At 43.4% G+C, this 25,234-nt stretch overlaps 1 protein-coding gene across 1 annotated transcript; it reads left to right on the top strand.

Moving 5' to 3' along the window:
* The first annotated feature begins 12,859 nt into the window (after window positions 1-12,859).
* On the top strand, window positions 12,860-13,207 carry LOC142094072 (feather keratin B-4-like). The gene has a single exon (XM_075175909.1). It carries the CDS (start codon window positions 12,860-12,862, stop codon window positions 13,205-13,207), a length of 348 nt encoding a protein of 115 aa, XP_075032010.1.
* Window positions 13,208-25,234: the final 12,027 nt, after the last annotated feature.

Genomic DNA, 25,234 nt, shown 5'->3' with positions numbered 1-25,234 from the left:
GATTTGCTGGCTTGTTGGTGCCAGCACATCAGACCCTGACTGAGCAGCCGAAGTGGGGACGTGAAGCAGGCAAAATAAGTAGACTTGCACCCTGGAGCTTCAAGGTTAATATTTACAGTCTGTGCCCCATCTCTGAGTGGATTTTAAAACATAAAACATACAAAATATAATACAGTTGCCAACCAGATGGTTTTAACTTAACTGAACTACCTCTCATTACCACAGAAGGGTAAAGCCTGGGGATTTGTTTCGGAGAGGCTGAAATCTGATGAATCTGAATGTGATCAAAACGTTTAGAGAGGGATGACATAGTACGGTGTAAAGGAAAGCTGGGAATTGCCTAATAACCGCAAACAGTGAGCAAAATGATTATATGCTGTGAGGCATTACGTGTAATCGCTTCTGGTTTGAATCTAATCAAACATCATGTGCAAAGGGTGTCTCAGATCCTCCAGACTATCCGAGCAGCAGTATAAAAGCACGCGCTGCTCACATCTCTCCCAACAGCTTCTCCTGACTTCTCCTCTGGGACTTGAGTAAGTTTTTAATTCTTTGTGCCTTTTTCGTATGCTCTTTCAATAACTCTAACTGAATCCTACACAAATGTCTGCCGTGGCACTAACAGGGCTAGCCTCTCCATAAAAGCAGCTTCACTGATCCTGCAGAGAGCTTGGGGCTGGCATTATCCAGCTTCTTGAGGGAATGCTGCAGTCCTTGCTATGTGCTTCAAGGACTCGTGACTTTTAGTTCCTAAACTAGTACAGAAATGAGCTGCAGCCTTATCTTAGCGTTAGTAGAAGGTGAAGCTCAGTTTCGAAGCCCTGTGTGACAGGTGGTCCTATAAATCCTGTCCTACAGGTTAACTACTGAGAAAAGGGGGCTGGGGAGGTGGTCATTGGCCTCATGAAGTACAGAAATGTTTGTGCTCCTTTAGAAGGGAACACAACTGAAGCAAGCACTGCTTACGATGTAGCCCTTCGGGATATGTTCTGACACGTTATGTATAGAGATGTCAAAAGTGTAGGTTGTTTGATGTACACAGGAAGGTTGGGAAGAGTCGAGAGTCTGGCAAGGACAGAAGATAAATGTAACTCAAAGAGTGTGACTAAAAGGAGGGAAGAGAGAGCCAGGAACTATGAAGCCACATCGCCTCTGTTCAGGAAGCTACTCAAGTGGGTAGCTTCCTCATCAAATATGCCTGAACATAAATCACTGACCTATCATTGAAGTGCTTCACACAGTCTTCTGTCTTTCTGTGTTTCAGATCCACTTCCACTACAGAACAATGTCCTCCTACAGACAGCTGTGCAGCTACCAGTGCTCCACACCGTGCGAGGTGGCCTGCCCACAGCCCATCGCCAACGCCTGGAACGAGCCCTGTGTCACATCATGCGGTGACTCCAGGGCAGTGGTCTACCCACCCCCTGTTGTCATCACTTTTCCTGGGCCAATTCTCAGCTCCTGCCCTCAGGAAAGTGTAGTGGGATCCTCAGCACCAGCTGCCATCGGGAGCTCACTTGGCTATGGGAGATCTTATGGCTACAGAGGCTCTTTTGCTTACGGGGGATCACAGGAAAGCAAGTTCTCATACCCTTATTGTTCTCAGGGGTTCAGTGGTTATCGCTTTAGAAAGTGTGAGCCCTGCCAAACCCAGCAGGAGTATGCTTGCACCAAGAGCAGTCAGGATACTGAATGCAAGATCCAGACTCAAGAGTAAGATGGATTTTTAAGGTGCTGACATAAAAAGGCTGATTGTTGCTAACACTTTACATTGTATTGTTCTTGTACCTGCTTAGGTACTTCTCCTTGCTTAGCTAGAAATGTGTTCTTCTATTCTTCTCATGGTCCAAATTTTCAAATGCATTAATACTCCTTCTACATTCAACCTAATAACATCATACAAGAAGCATAATGGAAAAGTTGGTATATTGTGATTTCTCCCACTTGACGCTGCCTGATGTCAATCAAGAGTTACGTTAATGGATGAAAACCGGACTGCATCATCAAACTCACAGCTACAAAAGAAGAAAAGAACACTGTGCTTGAAATGAAGCTTCCTGAAACAAGAAACCTCATTTGTAAAAGCCTCAAATTCCTCATTTTCTGTATGATCATGTTTTGCTTTTGTAAACTTTCCTCCTCTATCACTCATTAAAAAAAAAATCACGTTGCATCATAATTTTAGCATTCTGGTTTTGCTTTCTGTCTGTTTTTATGAAATAACACAACTGAGAGAATCTCCTGTGCAGAGTGTCTGTGCTTCCATCCTAGTTAAGCCCTGTAGTAAGAGAGGAGCAAAGACCTTAACCGATCAAACCCACCCCCTTAGTCCTCTACTCAACAATGAGTTTCCCCATGTCATACGCCTGCCTTAGACCTTGTACTGCACCAGTCTGCACTGCTAGAAAATTACTGGAGACAGAAAACAATACAGGGAATGGAAGGGAGGCTTACCATTATTTTCATGCCCGGACACATGCATGCAGGAAGTATAACAAGAGAGCATAGGACACTTACTGGAAAGTCGCAGCTAGCTGAGCACATCTGCCACAGCATACAGCACAGGTAACCTCCAGCTGTCCGTAGAAAGACATAGTTGGTTATATCTTCACTGAATAGTCAATCCTCCCCATTTCCTTGTACTTAAAACACTATATAGTACTCCAGATCCGGAATTCCAGCGAGGTGCTGAGAAGAAAGGCTAGGTGCTCTGCAGTACTCTGCTAAATAGGGTTGATGTAACAGTGAGCAACAGCTGAGGGGCTAATTGCCCTATTTACCTTGAAGCAATGTTTTTATTGCTTCCAGCTGGTCCCTGAGCACTGCTGGATCCCTGCTCCCTATTTATTGAGAACTCTCTAGATCTATTTTCTTTTATTGCAGTCTTCTTCTGGTTGTCTAAGTTGCTCTTTCAAATGTGACACTGCTGACCTTCTTTAGGCTCCAATTTCTGCTTCCCTGTTTCTTAGGATTCTGCCAGGAAGCTCCTTTACTTTGCACAGTAATAAGAAGTTAAGCTAGCAAAGATATCTGCTCTTGGACATTTATGATCCCAGCTGAGGCAGTTTCATGACCTCAGAAAGCTAGATATGAAAGTACAGAGCGGATTCAAGTTTCCTGTATCTCAGACTGGGATTTCATCACTAGCTTATTTTCTGTCTCTGAATGTCTCTGGGAAGTTCCCTCTGCTGCTGTGTACTGTCTAATATTTCTTTATGTCTTTATTTCTCTATATAGAATTATAGCATAATCTAATATTCCCTTTTTATTTTTTTATGGTATATGGAATTACAATAGTTCTAGTAAAAACTCACAGAAAGGCAGGAGAAGTAGGGATGAGCTATTAGAATACTTTTGGAGTGGCTATTTAGTACTTCACTCTGGTCTTGAAAATTTTATCTAAGGGTTGGGTAGTTCTCTCACACCTTGTTCCTTGTAGAGATTAAATCAGGCACACAGGCAAGCTCTGCATGTTGTAAGCAGAGTTTCCTGATGAATGAATCCATAGGCATTATATAAACACTGTCTGTAAAAGCATAACACTCATCTACAGATCTCTAAGATAAGGGGATGGTTTGATTCAATTAGTTTACAGAGGTTGCATTACCCCAAAACAGAGAAGAAAGCAAACAGATGAATGTTATTTGGATGCAATTGTGTTTATTTGGAGCAAAAAGTGTACATTTTAAGCAAAGTAAAGGACAACTACAAGATGGATTTCAGTGTTTGAAAAAAGGGCCAACTTAATGGTCTGCATCAAACTGATTTATTTTCAGCACATTGTTCTTCTTTCTTGGTTCAAGTTTCAAATGGACTGGACAAATCACAGCGCAAGATGACATCTATGGAGCTTTCCTATTAGACATATGGGTATGAAAATAAAAAAACTACCAAAGAAAAGAATGCATGGACCAGTTTTCAGTGATACTAGTGCTTTAGTGCTCTAACAGTAAGAAACAGATTTTTTGCATAACCAGTAATTCGGTTTCCAGGAATGGAAAAGACACATTCTGAGAAAACTGACATTAAAAGCAAATAGAGCATGAGAAGGGCAAGCAGAAGAGCGGTTCCCATGGGTGCTGAGCAGCACCCATAGGTTCCCACTGCTTCAGAGAGCCATGCTCCTCTGCTCAGCTGCACGTCCAGGTCTTGCCATCAGTTCCCCCGCTGTTTCTCCTGCCATCCACACCTTCTGCCATGCTTAGCATGGCCCACAGCTCCCGTAGCGCTGGCTCCAGAGCTGGCTGGAGGAGGAGGACAAGGAGCCCCCATAGACAAGGGAGCCCTGCAGGCCCCTGGGGCGGCCCAGCCCCAGTGGGGACGAGGTGCCCACAAAGCTCTCCTGAGGGCAGGAGCTGAGGATGGGGCCTGGGAAGGTGACGACCACGGGTGGTGGGTAGACCACGGCACGGGAGTCCCCACAGGAGGTGACACAGGGCTGGTTCCAGGCGTTGGTGATGGGCTGCGGGCAGGCCATCTCGCAGGGTGGGAAGCAGCGGGAGCTGAGCTGCTGGCTGGAGAAGGACATCCTTTGGGCAGGGAGGTGAACCTGCAATACACCAGGGAGCTGGAGTCAACCCACCGCTCACGTCCCTGCTCTGCCTCGCCAGCAGCAGGGAGGGCTCAGGACGTGCCACATGGAGTTGCTCTGCTAAGGCTCGGGTGCTTTTGCTCTCTCTTTCTCTTCCCCCTTCCCCACCCTCCTTCCTCCCTCCCAGGCAGCTCCTCTGTGCTCTCCCAGGCTCTCCGCAAGCTGAGTGCTGCCCAAGCCAGCTGAGAAGCTGTGCCCAGGTGCACCAGTCAGTTCACCCTGAGCTCAAGAGTAAAAGCACTTGGACTGAGCCCCATCTTGACTGAGCCCCTCTGCCCTGTTGTAGAAGCTGCAATGCAGCTTGGACAGATCTGCAGCTGCCCTGTTTGCCAGTGAGGATATCAAGGAAAAAGGTCTTCATACAACGCTAGGTTCAGACTGCGTATGCAGGAGTTGGTTAAAAATAACATAAACCCACAGTACCTAAAGATAAAAAAGAAAATGAAGGGATCAGACTTACTTGGATCTATGAAGAGGAGAAGCGAGAACCTGTGATCTGAGGACTTCTGAGCCAGAAGCCCTTATATACCATCTCCTGGCTTGCCTGGGGGGGTTGAGACATCCTTTGTGTTTCAGGTTTATTTTGTTACAAAACACAACAATGCACGTCACTCCCCAGGTTTCTATGATTGTTTTATTCATCTTTGGACAATTATCAGTTTCTTCCAACACCCTCTTGTTTCTTCCTTAAACTTTTGGAAACAGTTTCACTTCCTGCAGCATTTTGCTGACTTTACCAATGTGACAAAATGTTGGAAAACTACCTTATTTACGCAACTGGTCCACATAGCCCATATTTTTCAAGCACTCCTCGGTATCACAAGTAGTGCAATGCGCTGTGGGCTGATTTTCTTCTCTAAATCCCTGCTGATACTGAGCTGAAGCACTGTAGTGCTTATACTTGGAGTAAAGATGGGAGATTTGCTCCATCTGCCTTGTTCCTCATCCCAGCTACACACTGCAGGTCTGATACAGCACACTAAAGCACAGAGGTGATTTGTTTTGTGAACTCTTGCAGATTGTCTGTATTTTCTTTTGCCTGTGAACAGAAAACCAGAACCACACTCCCGTGTCCCTTGAAGCCTTCGCACCACGGTCCCGATTTATGCAGGCTAACACATCCTTCTGGCTGTGACAATATCGTGACTCTCTGTCTGATGTGAGGAAAACCCTTCAATAACTATTGAAATAGTAAGGTTTCTTTTCACCTGGATGCGAATAGAATAAAGCAAGACAATCCACTAAAGTCACACAGGAGAGCGGGATGCTTTACCCTGTCTTATGGGACACCTGAGGTTGGGGTCTAGCCCCATGTCCTTGCTTTTGTCCCCAAGGAGAGACCCTACTGCAAGAGCAGACCCCAGGGGCCGTGGCTGAAAGCAGAGGGAGCTGAACACGAAAATCCTAACTCCTACAGGAGATGGTTGCAATGCTGCACCTCGTTTGGGTTTTTGCAGTATCCTCAGTGATTCAGTGTCTCAACACTGACCTGCACCAGGACAGGAAAGGGATTAAAAGTCTTGCATATTCCTTGACATTCCCAGAGAAAATTTAATAATGGTCCCCAAGAAGGCAAAAATGTATCCAGAGTTAAAACGTTGTAACGAACCTAGAGTATAAAAACAACTTTGGAAACAGAAGCTTCAGTGTCTGTAAGAAAAAAAATCATAGACATACTGCAAATCTGGGGAAGTCATCTGAGGGATTTCTAAGAAGGAAGAACCTGGGAGATACTGAGGAAAATCTGGGCTGAGTAATACTTGCTAACAGTGAGGAAACTGTTTGCATGAATGAGAAGTTGAGAGGTGACGTGTAATCTGTGTGTTTGGGAGCTAATTAAGACCTTGTTCACAAGGTGTCATAGACCAGTGGGCAGCCCAAGAAACGGTATAAAAAGGGCTCACAGCATAGCCAGCCTCAGACTTGCTCTTTACTTCTCCTCTTTGGTGTCTTGAGTAAGTTTGACCCCACTTAATCTTTCTGACTTAAAGCATTGCGCTTGAGCAGGTTTAACTGACTCTCTCAGAAATACTCTGCTTGTCTCGCTTGTGCTTCTTTTGCCTTGAAAACGCAGTCCTTTCGCAGGCTTTGGTAGATGTAGTGGGTTTTGCTGCAAAACCTGGTGACGGGTGATCTCCAGCGTGTTTGCCACAGGTGACTTTGGGGGTGGCCAGCTTGGGCAGCACTCAGCTTGCGGAGAGCCTGGGAGAGCACAGAGGAGCTGCCTGGGAGGGAGGAAGGAGGGTGGGGAAGGGGGAAGAGAAAGAGAGAGCAAAAGCACCCGAGCCTTAGCAGAGCAACTCCATGTGGCACGTCCTGAGCCCTCCCTGCTGTTGGCGAGGCAGAGCAGGGACGTGAGCGGTGGGTTGACTCCGGCTCCCTGGTGTATTGCAGGTTCACCTCCCTGCCCAAAGGATGTCCTTCTCCAGCCAGCAGCTCAGCTCCCGCTGCTTCCCACCCTGCGAGATGGCCTGCCCACAGCCCATCACCAACGCCTGGAACCAGCCCTGTGTCACCTCCTGTGGGGACTCCCGTGCCGTGGTCTACCCACCACCCGTGGTCGTCACCTTCCCAGGCCCCATCCTCAGCTCCTGCCCTCAGGAGAGCTTTGTGGGCACCTCGTCCCCACTGGGGCTGGGCCGCCCCAGGGGCCTGCAGGGCTCCCTTGTCTATGGGGGCTCCTTGTCCTCCTCCTCCTCCTCCTCCTCCAGCCAGCTCTGGAGCCAGCGCTACGGGGGCTGTGGGCCATGCTAAGCATGGCAGAAGGTGCGGATGGCAGGAGAAACAGCGGGGGAACTGATGGCAAGACCTGGATGTGCAGCTGAGCAGAGGAGCATGGCTCTCTGAAGCAGTGGGAACCTATGGGTGCTGCTCAGCACCCATGGGAACCGCTCTTCTGCTTGTCCTTCTTATGCTCTTTTTGCTTGTGATGTTGTTGCTCTAAACTTGCACTAGTTTCTCAAAATATGTTGTTTCCATTCTGACAGTATGGGTGAGAAATTGGGTCATTTTGTGCCTTAGTCTCTCTGTGAACACATGTACTGGTTTTCTGTTTTAACGTTCAACCTAGAAGTTGTAACAAAATTTCTATCAACGAAATTGCTTTGCTGTCCCATATGTTATGCTTTGTGCTCAATAAAGCCTTCCTGCATGCTGCAAAGCAGAACTTGGTTGGCAAAATTAGATTTGCTGTCGGGAGGAAAGAGCACCTTTCGTGAAACATTCATTCCTTGTTGACAAATTGCTTGTAATCAGGTCTGAGAAACTGGAAACATTCCTTCAAATTTTTTGGTTTGTTATTAGTGTAAATGCCATTTCTTGTTCCTAATAAAAATCGTGCTGCATCCTAATATTACCATTCTCTTTTTGTTTTATTCCAGTCTTTCTTCACACCTCTCTCCCTTACATCCCTTTATTAGCCTACGATTATAAATGCACCTACATGCATAGGGCCAGGATATGTCCTGTGCAACGCATAATTCCTCCTTCCCAGCAGCTGGAACCAGAATCAGCATCTTACATGGTTAATGCCATCATAAAAATGCCTTTGCACTGGGAAGTATTTGTGCTTCAGGACTCAGTCAAAGAATACGTAGGCAGAGTGTTGTTATTAGGGTTAGAATATGCTAATATTTAGCATTGATATATTTTTATATTCAAATAACTACATCCACTTTATTTTTGTCCTCACTTTATATCTGTGTTGTCACTGTGCACAAGGAGCTGGCTGAACCTTGCACACTGTGTTTTGAAGAAAATACCAAAATCATGGCTTTGGGACACATGGGAATATAGCCTAGAAGTTCAACAGCAGACTGTATTAAGATGGCATCCTCTGCCAGATTAGGCTGTTATGGTTGTATTCTACTTATGTCAGACAAAAGAGTCTGTTGTTATGCAGTCATATAATCAGAATTATACAAGCAGCTCTGATATTTAAGGAAGATTTTTAAAAAATCAAAGCCTCCAAGAAAGGAACTGCTGGAAACTGGAGAACCTCTCTGCTCCCAAAGAAGCTGGGGACAGTTTGGTGTCATCTCAGAAAAAAACAACCACCCACCCACCCACCCTCTCCACCCACCCCCCCCCCCGCAAAAGACACTTTCAGCTTGACAGCAGTGCTATCTCAGGAGGTCCCAGATATGCATCACTAATTCTGAGCTGGAAACCGCACCATAATTTTCAAGACAAGTTGAGGGTATGCCAACACTTCAGCTCAGAGACATGAATTCACCTCGTCTAGAGGTGTCTGAGATAACTCTGATTTACTCAGCTTGAGTCACACTCTCAGCTAAGCCACAAGAGCGCAGTGCTGAGTCTTGTGTTATCCCTATGAATATTTATTTTATGGTCCCAGCTAGGTTTTGTGGCCATTCCAGCAACAGAGTTTAATGTGTCCACATCAACAGCAGTCATGCTTTTTGGCTTGAAGTATAGACACACCAAGGCATAAATGTTATTTTTTTAAGAACTTAGAAATACTGTTCCTCAAACAGAAAGTGCTACTCAACCCCTCCTTGTTGGCAGTTACTCCTTTTTCATTGCATTCTCCTTCTCTCAGATGGCTCATCCACTCGTGTGCTGTTATATGACTCCTCCTAGGGTGTAGTAGACATGCCAGTACAACCTGGGTGTGCTATGTTACCAGATGAGACAAATTCCACCCACACTGTATGAGATGCACTCTTGGATGGATGACTCCAAAGCCATCCACCGTGGGCTTGGAAGAATTGCCCAGAAGTACCTGGGCATCCTGAGCACAGTTTGGATTTCAATTGCAAACTGAAACTAAGGATGTCCCTTTGCTATTCTTGATTGTGATGTTCATCCAAGCTCCAGGAAGAGTTTTTAGTCACACTTGTAAAGAAATAATCTAAAATCAATTCATGGAAGTTTTTGCAGATACATTTGAATGTCTTTTTTGGTAGTGTTACATTAAAATTACGTGCTTGGTATAGATAAGAATATTTGTGCTAATTTAGTAAATGGGTTTGATGATTGTTCACATACAATGGGTCCATATGTGCCACAGCAGTACTGTCATATGAGGAATCTGTGCAAAGGTAGTCCATATGTCACGCTAACTTTGCTTTTCATGGAGCTATTTGTCTCTGAATATGTTACTATACCGTATTTGCACTGGCAAAAACAGCTGTGAATGGTTTAAGTCGGTAAAGCACAAGAAACTTCCACTATATGGGAAAAAACATTAAGATGGCATCCGGCAGCCACTTGGTGGGTCCATAAAATTACAAAAGCAAAGCATGTGGCTGTAACTCTGAACATCATGAGTCAAAAGAAGCAGTTTGGGCTGTCAGCAGTATTGGTACTACTATGTAGCTCCCTTTGCCCTATCAGGAGGGCAGGATGTTAGAAGAGGGATGCATCTCCAAGAATTATGTGATTCATTGGCAGGTATCTATAGGTATATGTCATCACTGGCATCACCTGCTTCCAGACAAAGTGAAACCAGGTGTGGTTGGGGCAGGAGGAACAGACCAGGTGGGTTGTTTCCCCACAACACCTTCTTCCCCTTGTTTCTACTCCTGTTTCTTCCTTATGTGAATCCTCTACCATAAACGATCAGTAACTTGAAAGGGCCTGCCTCCGCAGGCATTGCTAGGAAACAACACTGAAGGAAAACCCAAGGTGGCCCCGGAAAAGAGGCTTCCTCAGTCTTCTTGCATGGGTCACTGGTACAGCATTACACTGCAGTATTGGTAACAGTGGACAAATTGGAATAAAATTAACATTTTAGAACAGAAGTCTCGAGGTTACTCTGAACCAGGCATTCAGCTTTAAATTCTGTAGAAGGGGCTGGATTTTAGAGGGGAAGAACTCATCTTCTTGAGGTTAAAGAAGTGTTTGTAAATTATGTCAACTTGAGTACACAAAACGAAGATAGACACTATTGAAAATAGTTTTATCAGGAAATAACTGAAGAACTGAAGACAGAGTACTAGATCGGAGGAAGAAATCTGCTGAAGTAAGCAGCCAATCTTCTGCATCAGCTGAAACAGCACTTTAAGATTCCAGCCCAAGGTTTTCCTAGGGTGATGCATGGCTTCACTCCCTGACCTGTTTCACCTCAAACCGTGAATTGTTCATCACTCAGGAGCCCTGAGGTCTTCAGCAATGATCCCATGGACTCCCTGACAATGAAGGCTAAACATGAATTTCTCATTGTCTGAGGCTCCCATCCACCATGCCAGGGCTGGATAACAGCAGCTCCCTGCTTATAGGTTACTCCACCTGTACTTCTAAAGCTTGAAGTGGGACATGCGCTTTGTGTTTGTTTCTTGGCCAGGAGGATGGGAACAAACGCTTCCCATTTCCAAACCTATAACTCAGTAGGAAGGTGTCCGTGGAGTCGAATGTGCCTCATATCAGAGTCATAGGAGTTAATGTGCATGGGTATGATGGATAAATTGCACAATGCCCCCTTACTGGAGCATGACTTGGAAAAGTGGGGTAGTATCTCAGGTATGTCACCATATTGTGTTTATGGATAAAGTTCTGAGCAATCTTTGCTCCATGAGGCAATCAGAGAAATAGGAAAAAGCAATAAAAGAAAAAAAAATTACTCTGCCAGAGTAATGACAAAAACACAATAGTAATCACCATTGTTGAGCAAAATAATCACGTTATCTGGGGCAGTTACAGGTGGAGTGAATTTTTGTTTGATAGCGCATTAGGACATCATGCATGAAGAATGTTTCATATCCTCCTGATTGCCTAAGAAAAGGCATAAAAGCACTCACAGTTCTAGGCTGCTCTAACCATTTCTCCTGACTTGCTCTTTGCTGTGAGGGGGTAAGTCTGAGCCTGATGCTATTGCTATTAATATGTGGTTGTAACAACGCAGGATTTTTACTGAAACAAAATTGGGATTCTTAAAAATGTGTGAAATGTTTGAAGCTTTCTTTCAGAAAGAGCTGTTTTCTACTTACTCAGTGGCAGGCTGTAAAAAGGCAGGAAAAGAGTTTTCAGAGCAGCTGCAAGTTTAATATGCAAACTTATTTATTGTGAGATTTAGTGAATTCCTATTTCTTCCAGCCTGACCATCCTGCCTTTATGAATCTGCCTTACTTTGTTCGCATTGACTTGTAATGGTGACTACCAAGAAAAGTTAACTCTGAGTCTCAGACTGAACTAGGAAGCCATCATTAGCAAGAATGTTTTGTCCTGTTCTTTGCAGTTATTTCTGAATTAGTTTGAAGCCTGTCATGCATTACATTATGTACTTGTTATGGTCAGGACTTTATTCCTTTTCTTTACTCGCAGCCTTTCATTTTATGGGTCTTAGTAAGGCAGGGCAGAGATCAAGAGGAGCTGCAAATTGATTTTATGAGTGATCAAATGATCTTGTGATTAAAGAAATGGATTCCACAAGACTATCTACAGTTCCTAGTTCTGTCAGTCATCTGTCACCTCGGTCATCTTTAGCAGGTCAGCTGGGCCCACGTTCACAGGAGTCCTAGTTATACTGGAAACCTCACTGATACCGCACTCCCACCCAAATGTGGGATATTCTGCCAAGCAAACTCTCTTTATGAGCTCTTCAGGGATGTGGCTGCTGCTCATTTTATCTTCGTACACAACACGTAGGGGAGCCCTGGTGCCAGCTGTAGCAACTGAAAGATTGGGGAATAACACTGTCATTAACAACCAGGCTTGCCTGAATTTTAACTCAGTCTCTCCTGCTACGTCACAGATAGCTCTGGGCAATGCATTCACTTCTCAGCCTCAGTTACCTCTTCCTTAAAGCTGGAATAACAATGACTTGCCACATACAGTTGTAACGATTACAGGTGGTGCAGAACCAGCACAGCATGTTACTATATAAGCGCTAGCCAGTGTTTCTGTTCTTTTCTGCAGTTATTTATAAAAAAAGTGATCAAGTGTCACAGTAAGTCAGCTTCAAAAAGGAATGGTGGAAAGGAGAAATGATAAAGGATAGAGGGATAGCTCGAGTTCAAATACACAATTTCTTTGATTGTTAATGACGTTTTTGTGTATCAAATTGGGTCTATAATTAGGAGCCAAAAGAAACTGAGATTGTTCCGAGGGAGGGGAGGAGTTCATGAGAATATGAGAAAAGGGACATGGCTGCTGAGAGAAAACTGAAATTTTCATTCTCCTTCTGGTCTCCTTGCTATCTCTTATTCTTTCTCTTCCAAGCACAACCTCCATTATATTGGTGTCTGAGCTTTCAGCCGTGTGTTGCCTCGGTGTTGTGTGTTTCAGATTTCTCTCCGTTCCCAGAAAATGTCTTCCTACAGACAGATGATCAGCTCCCGCTGCCTTGCGCCCTGTGAAGTGACCTGCCCGCAGCCAATTGCAGATGCCTGGAGCCAGCCCTGCGTTACGTCCTGTGGTGATTCGAGAGCTGTTATCTACCCACCACCCGTGGTCATGACCTTCCCAGGACCTATTCTCAGCTCCTGCCCTCAGGAGAGCATAGTGGGCAGCTCAGCACCGTCCAGCATTGGGAGCTTGTTTGGATCCATGAGCTCTCTGGGTCCCAGTGGCTCTAGGAGCTTGTACAATTATGGGAGGTCGTATTCTTCCTATGGATCCAGTGGTTATGGTTTTGGGAGCTGCAGACCATATTAAATGTGCAATGAATAAGGAGCAATCAACCAAAATGGAGGAAGACGTGCCGCCACAAATCCTGTTACTGGCATTGCTTTCCCGGAGCGTGAACTGAAATCACACTTACACATAATTCTCAAGCTAACGATTTAATTTAGTTTTCTGACTATTCTTTCCAGTGGCTCATGATAATAAAGGCCTCGAATTAGCTATATCAATGATCTTTGGCTGGTTAAAAGTGGGATGAGATTGTAAGCCTTCCCATGCCATGAAAAAGAAAAAGTAATATATGTGGAATGCATAGCCCTGGAGCAATTCTTGCTTGCAGCCTTTAATGAGACCTTGGCAATATTTTCCCTGTGTTTTTCATTCTCAATAAGATCTTCTTACTTTCTCATTAAATTATTGTGCATCAGATAATTCTTGTCTTTTTTTGTCCACCATTTTTTGCTCATATACCATTCTGGGTGAGCATCAATCTCCGTAGTGAAACATGACAGTGTTTGCTTTCTTTCAAAACCTAAAGCTGGAAGGTGACCAGGTCCTTTAAGCAGGAGCGAGCATAATGACTGCCTTCTGCACAAAGTAATTTCATGCTAGATAAACATGTTTTGTAACCCTTACACTAAGTTTGAAATTTCCTCCAGGACAGGTGTGGTTACAGTCTGTATTTGCTACATGCTAGCAAAGAAAGTTAAACACACGAGTCACTTTGAAGATCTTCCCTGTGTCTCACTACTTGCCCGAGGCTCCAATTTAATTACATCCCCATGCATTGGTTTTATGATATTTTTCATTGTTTAAAAATAGCATGTAACGATCTGTGGGTAGAAGTTTCCTTTGAATAGCCAACAGGAATTTTTAACTGAATGGCAAATCTTTGCTGAAATCCTGTGAATTCTTTGAACTTTCCCATTAATACCTCTATATTCTTGGCAGCCCCAGTTAAAATAAATAAAAGAATAATTCTTAAAGTCTTCCCTGCAGAGCAGCACATATCATTCAGGCCAAATAATATTTTCCATCTCAGGAACTTTACACCTAAATGTCAGGCTACTCACAGATGACCGTAGATACTGGGCATGTTCAGCACTTCTCTTTGTTCAACAGCAACATGGTTCCAGGCTGCTCAGTATGTCCTGTAGAGCTATTTTTCTAGTGATGCAATTTGCATACAATTAGTATAGCTATTAAGAGGCATTCACCCTGTTCTATGCTTGCAGTGGACTCTGATGGCCCAGACATCAGACACTGCTCAGCACTTCTGCTCTTCCCTGTGTGAAGCTGCTGTTCCGAGGAATATCAGCAATGCACTGGCAAACTTCACAATACTTGTGCAGGCTAATTCCAGGCAAACCCCACTCTCACGCTGCAGAAATTTGTTTGGACAGGATCAAGTATGTGGTAATAACTTCAAAGGGTTTGGAGGTGTGACTTCACTTGTAAAACTAGCTGAAATGAGAGGAGGCTACAATGAGGTAGCCAGGCAACACCTTTCTTGTTAGGATGTGTCTGAAGGCTTTGTCGTGTTTTCATGCTTCCTCTGTCTCCGATGCACTGCATGATTATTCCTGGAGTCACTAGGATGCTGTCAAAAAACCAGTACTTATTTGTGCAGGTATGCAGAGCACTAAAGCAACCGGATCAGGTATTTCCAAGACACATCACTATGGTGCTGATCACTACAGAAGTCTTCTTTTCAAGATTTTTGTTTTCATCCCACACAGAACAGTAGAATTACATCGATCCTCTTCTCAGCCCATTTTGCTGCATTTCTGCATTGGGCTTGCAATAGCAGCCAGTTTCTCGTCCTGCGGTGAAAGGCTGCAGTGAGACATCCTTCAGTGCGGATGTTGTCAGCATACCTGGATGAAGCTGCTCTGCCTGCGTACTTGTTGTACTACAGAAAAGGCACACGTGGGAGCCAGAAGTTAGAGTCCGGAGTATAAATAGATCACTGTAGTATGTATTAATTGATCGATGGACTGTACTGACTTTGAATGTGCTTAAAGACATAGCACTCCACAACATCATTATTTGGTAAAGTTACCTGCAGAGGCTGTCCCTTGGAGAGCAGGAACTGCAAAATTTGCATTGCTCATTCCCATCTGCCAGCCTAAATTTGCATGTCATGACCATAGAGCACAGCAGACACCAAAGGACAGTTCTTTAACTGCCTTCCATTGTTCTGTACTGCTCCTGACCATCAGCAATCTGCCACTTCCCAAATGCACAGCAGGCTGAACTGGGATTACTGTTTCATGTAAGTGTAATCACAAATGAGCACGGTAGAAGATAAGAGAACTAATTCCACCGGCAGACCCAGCACATCTCAGGTCACACCACATGCAGATAAGAGATAGGAGGAACTCCAGCTGCTGTTCATCGTGATCGTCTGGAAGCAGTGCTGAGATCTTGATAGTTTGCTGGCCACTGCAACATGCGGATCACATCAAACTGCAAGGTCTCATGCGGTTCTTGGTCAGACATGAGAAGTCCAGGCTGTTGACAGTCAGCACCGGCAACTCAGACTCCTGTTCCTCCTGTCAGTGAAACAAGTAATTACCAAGAACAGGAAGCAACAATAAATGAAATCACACTGTCTCCTCTTGAACTATAGAGGTCACTAGACTCTCTTCTCTCTTGTCTAAATGTGCTCTGAGCATGTGTTTATATCCTAGTACAAGGTAACACTATTGGTGAATGAGATACAATCAGAAGTTGATTCACAAAGATGTTGTAAACACAGCCTGAAGTATATGTCTTCCCCACGCACTAAATTATGGTTCAAGACAGATATCTGTGGGAGTTAAGCCTTTCATGTTTGATTTAAATAGGTGGATTCACTAAATAGTCACTACTAGAGCCTAATGATTTTTTATGTGGTACAGATTCACACCACTGGTAAATAGCCTGCAGGCACAATGGCTCAACATAACAGAACCAGAAATATATGCCCTGCTGAATGCCAGCTTCCTTCCAGGGTTTGATTCTGGAGGAATTAGCAAAGTGACTACTTGCAGTCTACCTTTTATCCGTTTTGCAACTGGAGCATCTGAACTTGAATGTTTCAGATGTTTTAAATAAAATCTTCTATAGAGAAACCTGAAGAAAGGAATCTTCTTTTAGGTCATTGTCCCCTTTTACTTAGAAAACAAATTATAATAAGCCATGTCTTGAATTCTTAGGTCACTGGTTTTAGGAAGTGTTCAAGGTCAGGTTGGATGGGGCTTTGAGCAACCTGATCTGGTGAAAGATGTCCCTGCCCGTGGCAGGGGGGTGGACTAGATGGTCTTTAAAAGTTCTTTCCAACCCAAACCATTCCATGATTCCATGATTCTATGATCTCTTAAATTTCCTATGTCCTGTATACTACTGGCCATGCCATGTACAGTCTTTCAGATAAAATAAGTAGCAGTCCATAAAAACACGTCGGTTTGACTGATTAGCTCATTTTCAGAGTTCTGTCTGAAAAAAAAAGGATATTTTCAATTTTAAACACCATCATTATTGACTCACACATAGCAGTCAGAGTACTGACCCAGATTACAGGCAAATTTGAATATTAACATGGAAGTTAGTATTACTGAAATTCTCCCCGTCCCAATATATGCAGTGTTCCTGACACCAGAGCAAAGAGACAGACAGGAATATTCCACGGTGTGCTCCTTATCTGCTGCTATTTTCCTCTTTTCCTAAAGGAGATGAGAGTAACAGTGAAAAGCAAACCTGAAGCTAACCAGTGGAATAGAAAACTGGAAACAGAGGCCGTATGTCAATTGTTAGATGGGGATATTGGAGAGAGAAATTCAGTTCTGGGCTTTGCCAAGCGATTCCTTTGTCACCTGGGGAAAATATTTACTAATGTTTTTATCAGTATGGAAAACACGGCCTTTAATCTCTGTATAAAAGATGCCTATCTGCAAAAAGGGGGAAAGAGCAATGATGCTCGTGCTTTGCTTGTCTATTTATGCTGAACGCACTTAAGGGCAGGGATTGGCTTTATTCTTTGTTTGCACAGGACTGAACATGCCTTATTGGCAGCTTGATTACAGTTTGAATTAGCTTAGAAGCACTGAGTCTCTGCTTCTCCTAATACTTACTGTGCTACAGTTATTTCTTAGAGGGAACAGGGATTATTCCTCTTTCTTACTGGGATGGACAGGCTGATGACTGCAAGGAGGAATAAGAGCAATGTATTAGCTGCTTGGGATGTCTGGAGTTTAAGTATTGCTAAGCAATGTCAATGCCGTAGATTGAGCATTGCATCTGTGAATGTATAGGTGCAAGTTTACATTTGGAAAGCACTCTGCTGGGCACAACCTTGGTGGCATTTGTGGTCCTGCTGAGCTCAACACGGAAACCCACAATTCTCTGTTTGGATGCTCATGGAAAGGCCCCACTGAAATAATGTTTAAATAACAGGACTTAAGATACTACGTTATTTTAAACTTTTCATATCTTCAAAGGATGGAAAGCTGCTACTCAGGAGTGTCATTACGGCAACATTTGTGACACCGTGTAAATTCACTCTGTGCTAAAATGTTCTGTACTACTACTGCTTAGTTAGCAGTTTGGTCCTGCCCATGGGAAGATATCACCCAGGCAGGCTGTGAATGAAGGGAGGAAGGGAAACCAGAAAGTTGCTGTGTGATGCAACAAAATTTTAATGAGCAAGAAATGCTATGTTTGCAAAGCGAGATATCACAGAATATGAAAAATCTGTTTCCAGACAATTTCAGAGAATGTCCAACAAATGTCCTGCTCAGAGATATTGCTGTCCTCAGCTGGCTTTCTTCTGTCTGTTGTGCAACTACTGATGAAGATACTTGTCATTATGAGTGATGTCCATATGGAATAGGTTGCCCCACGGTGGTCAAAAAAAATGGGAAAGCTGGAACAGGCAACAATAGCAAATAACGAACTAGAAACTGAAGGGTAAATGAAAAGCAGAAGAAAGATCAGAAATGCTAAGTGGCAGCAGCTCCACTGCAGGGCGGCAGGAACGCTGAACCCCCATCCTCATAGCTCTGCGTTTGGGCCTTCAGGTGTGGCTCTTCTCTCTGCTGCCTTTAGCAGGGTCCACAGCTGCTGCGGAGGAACCGGCTGTACCGGCGGGAGGAGTACGGGCTGCAGTACCCGCTGCCGAGCGTGGAGAGGGCTGAACTCCCATATCCATACTGGGCCCCATATCCCAGAGAGCCCCCATAACCGTAGAGGTTCCCAGTGCCGTAGAGGCCCCCCAGCCCCAGGGAGCCCCCAAAGGCGGGTGCTCCAGAGGAGCCCACCACGGCCCGCTGGGGGAAGGAGCTGAGGATGGGGCCGGGGAAGGTGACGACGACGGGGGGTGGCTGGATCAGGGCCGTCGAGTCGGGGCACTGGCGGACACACGGCTCATTACAGCTGTTAGCGATGGGCTGGGGGCAGGCGATGCTGCTGGTGGTGGGGCACAGGTCGTAGCAAGACATTTCTTTGCAAGGATGAAGGCGATCCTGAAACACAGAGCACAGAGATGTGTAAAAACAAAGCACAAGATCTACTGGAACAACAGGTCAAGGTTTGGTGCTGGGTTGTGGGGAACAGGCAAAATGATCACGAGATGCATAAGCAAAATTGACGAAGCTGTTCACAAACTTTCCTGTCACTCAGCATTGCTCTGATCTTCCCCACCCAGTAATCCCTGCACTTGTCACATCCGTTAAGCCTGCTGAAATTGCTGCTGCTTTTTTTTTTTTTTTAAATTCACATTCCCTCCCAGAGGAACGGTGTCGGTGGCACATTTTTTACTAAAAGACCAGCACTGCTCCCTGGTGAATGTGGGTTGAAAACCAGGAGCTCCAGGAGCTACGCCAGAGCTGACCTCCTCGTTACACCGAATGGGACAGAAGCAGGTTTTGTCTTGGGAGAGATGGGATGGAGTCAGGAACCCAGCACTGCTTTAACCACACATTTCCTCCTCTTTTCCTCGGCCCTGTTTCTTTTCAAGCTCTTTGGGGTAATATACTTTTGGTTGTTCCCTTTTAGTTCTAATTTTTCTTAATCTCTGTAATCCCTCTGGTAAAAGCCCCAAAGCATTTGAGCCTGAGGATAGATTCATATACTTGATGTAATAAGTAAATACACCCTATAAAATATTTCTATCCAAATATTTCTGGGCATACAGTGTAATTTCATATAGAGTGTGGAGCAGGTTGGTAAAATGTAAAGAGCCGATTTCCTTCATCAGATAACAATACAGTGCGCAAACATTCAGCTAAATGTCTGGTCACAAAGGCTTGTGGCTTAGCACTTTTTCCAGTAAAAAAGAGGAGATATTATTTTGTCCACAAAGTAGCCCTGAAATGCAGAGAATCAAATCATTGAACTCAGTGTATCTGAACAGCTAATCTGGATCTGGAGTTACCAGCAGACATATGACACACACACTGGATCAGACCACCAGTCTACTTCCCTTATTATTGTCTCTGGTGAAAATAGCTAGGGTTTAAAATAAGCAGGATTTAGTTTTTACTTATCCATAAAAACTAAATTCAACCTAGGATTATTCTGCAATAAAATTCCCGTGTAGATAATGCTCTTTCTTCAGCTGGGTCATTAAACAGCTTAGGATATGGCTCTGTCTCTCTGACTCAGTCATTAACTGAAATGATGCAGGAGAATTCTGCATTTTAAAGCTTATGCCATCCTACATTTTCAATCTGCTAACAGTACAAGAATGCCCAAATATGAATTACAGTGAAATAAATGCCTCAAACCCTGGTCTTAACTCCTAAAGCCTACCAGTAACACAACTTGCCAACATACTAAAAAAAAAGGACAGAAAAAGAAAGAGAATCAAAAAATAGTCCTAAAAACTCTCATGTAATGGTAGTGAACATTATTCTAAGCTCCAGTGCGAAGGCATTCTGGCATTTAGAAAGAAAAGAAATGGCAACAGACTTACCTGATGTAGAGGAGAGCACACAGGAGAGGGAGATAGAATAGGTCTGCGTACCTGCTCCTTTTATACAATGCTTCAGATTGCCCGGGGGGTCTGAGGCACACTGTACACATGAAGTCATAATCACCAACCAGCCCAAATTTGAAGCACATATAACTTCCCAAAGTGATGAAACTGTTTTCGCTTGCTGTTTGCAAAATCACCCTAAATCTCTGAATAGCATAATATGCACATTCCAGCTCCCAGTTCTCTTTCATCTTGAAGCTTAATTGACCAGCTTCATTGCTGGTATCATTCCACCCTGGCATTGCAGGAGGAATTAAACTGGTTCTATTTATTTAGCACTTCCTTCATTAACTTCCCGTAATGATTTTAATCAGAGCCATAACCTGCTGTCATACAGATATTTGTATTTAAGTGCTTTAGATCTAGGTTGTGATCTAATCTACTCACACATTTTGCAATGAAATGTTCAGCGAGGTGGAAGACACCTTCTGATCCTCTTCCCACCCACAGCCACAAAACATGAGAGAGGTCCTGTACCTCTGGTAATCATGGCCATTGTCTAATATTCTTTGATTTAGAAGTTCTGAATTTTCCTTGCTGCTTGGCAGGACCAGCAGAAAACATAATAATTTAGTACCTGAAACAGTGTTTAAACCGAAGGCTAATGTTTTCTCTGAAGGGATATCAATATTTTTTCCTTATTTTTGACCTGGAATCTGCAAAGGCACACAGAAATTATCTCGCAGGTTCAGCAATGTAGAATGGCTGCGAATGGCAGCAGATTAATAGTTACTAGCCACTCTATATTGACATTGCACCGCTCTGAAGGAGGACTTAACACAAGACAGTGGTGAAGCAAGTGCAAATTTCTCAGTTTCTTTGTGAAATTATATATTTCTGTCCACGACTGCATTCATTCAGTCTGTATCTTCTCTTTCTTTTTGTTCATATGATGGAGTGTAGTTTGCCCTTAGATCCACTCCTTCACCTTACAAAGGAATTGAACCAAAGTTTCACTGGAGGATGTCACAGAAACAATTTTTGAGTGCTTTCTTCGCAGACTTACTTGGTAAGTGGCAGGAAAAGCAATGGAATTATCTGAGGAATAGTTATTGCAACGATAGATTTTTTTTTTCTCTTCTTTCTTTCCTAACTAGCAGGACATCACCTGCAGAGTGCATATTGTTGCATATTTTGCATCACCTGCATATTTTGACTGCCAAGATTTCAAGTGACTTGTCACTTGAAATTACTCAGGCTTCCCCAATACTTAGTGGGGAGGGACAAGAATTTCTGCAAGACAATTCATCCCGTCTCAGACGCTTACCTTACCAGAGTTGGTATCACCCTCAAAACATAACAATTTTGCTTTCATTGACTATTCAGGCTCAACTGAAACACCCAGCTTTCAAACAGGGAAGGTTTGATGAGGTGTGTCCCACCCATAGTCCCATATTCTGAAATTCTGTGTAATAAACAGTGCCCGGTCCAGCCTCAGAAATCCTCATTTGCCTATGGATCTGTTGTTTGTCAAACAAAGAACACTGCAACATTTCTACCAGAAGTTATATTTAAATTATGAGGTTCTTTTTTTTCAGAGTTTGAGATGGCCCTAGGGGATCACAAGAGCAATAATACTCACAAGGGTTGTTCAAATATTTTGTGTGTGTGTTTTTAAGCACTTCCCAAACCCTCCTTAGTAGTTTACGCATGAAGTGGTGCGTCATTATTGTAATATAAGTATGTGGTTGGATTCAAGCAGCCCAGCATTTTGAAATACATTTATTAAATCGTACTGGTCAAGAGCACTCTTCCTGTTCCCTTTGCCACCTCATGATTTCTAACCTTAGGATTTCAGTTGATTATCTTTTATAATTTAGGTTTTCATTTATTTGTTTGTGTATAAGCTCCTTCAGTGCTGATGTACTAATTCACATCCCCTTCAGCACAAAGATCTCCAACATCTGCCTCTGTCCTCATGTTTTGAAAGCTTTTCCTAGGACTTTCCTTGTCTAACTGCCTACCTTTCTTCTGTGTTTTAAACATATGCTCAGCTTCCTAAAAAAATATATTTAACGAGTTGCCTGTAATCTGGCTAAGTAACTGTTTACCCTTGCTGTGAATGAATTTACCTCTAAAATGTGAAGAAACCATACAACTGGGTAGTCTGGGAAACAAGGCATGGGTCTGGATGATTTTTAAATGTACTGCAATGTATCTTTTGATTTTTCCCTTGAAAAGTGCAGGATGGTCCTGTCCAAATCTTAATTCCAACTTCATGTAGGGGTTGCAGATTTCACAAGAAAGACACCATGTTTTGTATCAATTATACTTTATCTAGCATAGGTAAGGAAGGATGGAAAGAAAACCTGCGTATGAAAGCAGATGGCAATTATGATTAACATTTGAGCCACCATCATTATGTCAACCAATAAAAGAAGAGGTAAATAAATGAAGCCAGCATAATTCCTCCTGTCATTCTAATGTATTTAATGGAACGTTACCAGGAATGAATCTTGCCAATTAAGTGCTAAGATGAAAGAAATATTTGTTTTGTAATTTGCATTTCATGGAGTGTGAGAATTTGAATCAACTAATAAACATAAATATTGAGCAAAACTGTTTCATCATTTTGAGGTGAACCATGTGTGATAAATGTGGGCTGGTGTTAATGGGAGTCTCAGAATCTTCAGGCAGTTTGAGGAAATGTATAAAAAGTCTTTCCTGAAAACAACCTTGTATTTACTTCTCTTGCTGCCTTCTTCCTAGAGCCAGCTATTTTCTAGATATCAAACTGTTCTTTTTCTGTAATTTTAAATTAGTCCTCTTTTGTCATTTATGAGGAGGCAATGTTATATGCAGGTTTTAAAGGCTAAGCTGGTATTTTCCGCAATGGATTGTGGCTCTCAGCTCTCCACTAGTTCAAATCTCAGGGTTATAATCTGCTAAACAGATACCAAAACCCCAGACTGTAGTCCTACAAACCGCTCAGTCGCAGCCATCTTTAACAGAGGGTATGTTCTCTTCATAGTTAATTACTTGGTCTTCCAAGTTGCTGTTTCAAATCAGTTTGTATGGAAGAAAGCCAAAGCTTGAAAGGGATGTAAGCAAAGCTTCCTTACTCACAGCAAAAAGAGCCTCCAGATTGTTAGGAATCAGGTGAGCCTTTGGACAGTTCATTTGATAATGCTGTCGTGGTTTAACCCCTGTGGCAACTGAGCCCCACAGAGCTGTTCGCTCACTCCCCCCCCCGGTGGGATGGGGGAGAGAATCAGAAGAGTAAAAGTGAGAAAACTTGTGGGTTGAGATAAAGACAGTTTAAGAAGTAAAGCAAAAGCTGCGCACGCAAGCCAAGCAAAACAAGGAATTCATTCACTACTTCCCATCGGCAGGCAGGTAGGGAAAGCCACCTCCAGGAAAGCAGGGCTCCATCACATGTAGCGGTTACTTGGGAAGACAAACACCATCACTCTGAATGTCCCCCCTCCTTCTTCTTCAGTTTTATACACTGAGCATGACGTCATATGGTATGGAACATCCCTTTGGTCAGCTGGGGTCAGCTGTCCCAGCTGTCTCCCCTCCCAACTCCTTGTGCACCCCCAGCCTCCTCACTGGTGGGGTGGGGTGAGGAGCATGGTCAGCAGTAACGAAAACATCCCTGTGTTATCGACACTGTTTTCAGCACAAATCCAAAACATAGCCCCGTAGTAGCTACTATGAGGAAAATTAACTCTATCCCCCCCAAAACCAGCAGAAATGCATAGCATCAGGATTTTTAGACTAAACTTCAGTCAACGTGGAACTGACTTTTATCAGAGACAAGGTATAGGATAAGAGCAATCATTTGTCTAAGGAAACACATGACCTTTTATATTCCCGTGTTTCCACTAAGGAATGATTAACTATCACTTAAAAATAATTTTTATTACAGGGCTTATGCAAATTTGAGGAATTACATCCACAGCAGCAAGTAGATTTTGGTGGGGTAGCTACAATTAGGTGGGATGGATCTGGAACTAAATTAGCGTTGCAAAGGATCCAGACTGCTGTGCCTTTCCCATTTCTGTGACATCTAAGCTTTTCTTCCTCTTCCAGGGGAATTTGTGCTTTGTTATGCTTACACTTAGTCATGTTTCCAGTTGGCCAATTCATGTCCAGCACCAGCGCCAATACCTGTAAGGAGCTGACTGCCCTGACCTGAGGGCAGTGGCTCAGCCACCATCCATTGGCATCACCTTGCCAGCCCAGATGCTTAGCTCCTTCCTTCAGGACAGCATAACGGGATCTCTGTTAACACCCATACTTAAGGGCTCCTTTTGTATGGGAGTTTTTGTTCTGGCAGTCTTTACTACAACAGATTTTCTTACAGATTTTCAGGTCCTGGCAGCAAGGAGAACATCCTTTGTGGCTGTTGTTTTGATACTGAATACCACTGTGGAAGCTGTGGATCTTGCTGGAAGAGCTATTCAATTTACCAGAGACAACTAAATAAAAACAAGTAAAAGGCAGATTTATAGCTGAATTTTTAGGTAATGAGTGCTGAGAAGTGTGCTGTGTGCACTGTCCAGTTACAGAGAGTGGAGCCGGGCATGCGCAGCAGCTCTTGCATTTCTTTCTTCATATTCTGCCTTCAGTTTCTGGTTGGATGTTGTCTGAACACTGTTCCATTATGCTTAGCCATACTTCTTACTGTAGTAAAATATATAGCCTAAGATCTTTTGGCAGCTGAGCCACATGAAGAAAACTGTCTTGCAAGATAAACATCTGCTTGAATGAGGAGATAGTTACATGCTTCACTGATAACCTAAAAAGATATGTCATGTATGGTGCAGTATTTTTGTTCAGTTTTAGGCTAGCTATATAATATTTACCCAAATTCTATTTATATTTAATATATACATAACTTAAACAGAACCAAAGAAGTCCCAAACCCAGGAACTCAATCAGATATACTGTGAAAGTATGCACATGGTCCTTATTGTGGTTTTGAAGAAGTGTCATCTGCACACAGCCAAAATTTTGGAGTCTGAGACAATTTAATAGCATGAATCCAGGCTGGTCTGTGCTAGAGAAACACAGAATCTGAAATTCATTTAATATTA

Source organism: Calonectris borealis, chromosome 29, assembly GCF_964195595.1.
Source record: "Calonectris borealis chromosome 29, bCalBor7.hap1.2, whole genome shotgun sequence".
Taxonomy (NCBI): domain Eukaryota; kingdom Metazoa; phylum Chordata; class Aves; order Procellariiformes; family Procellariidae; genus Calonectris; species Calonectris borealis.
The sequence above is the reverse complement of the archived record's forward strand: the minus strand, read 5'-3'. Positions and strand labels throughout refer to the sequence as shown.

Bases quoted from the DNA above. Each gene is read 5' to 3' on its own strand.
- LOC142094072 (XM_075175909.1), top strand. From the start codon at position 12,860: ATGTCTTCCTACAGACAGATGATCAGCTCCCGCTGCCTTGCGCCCTGT.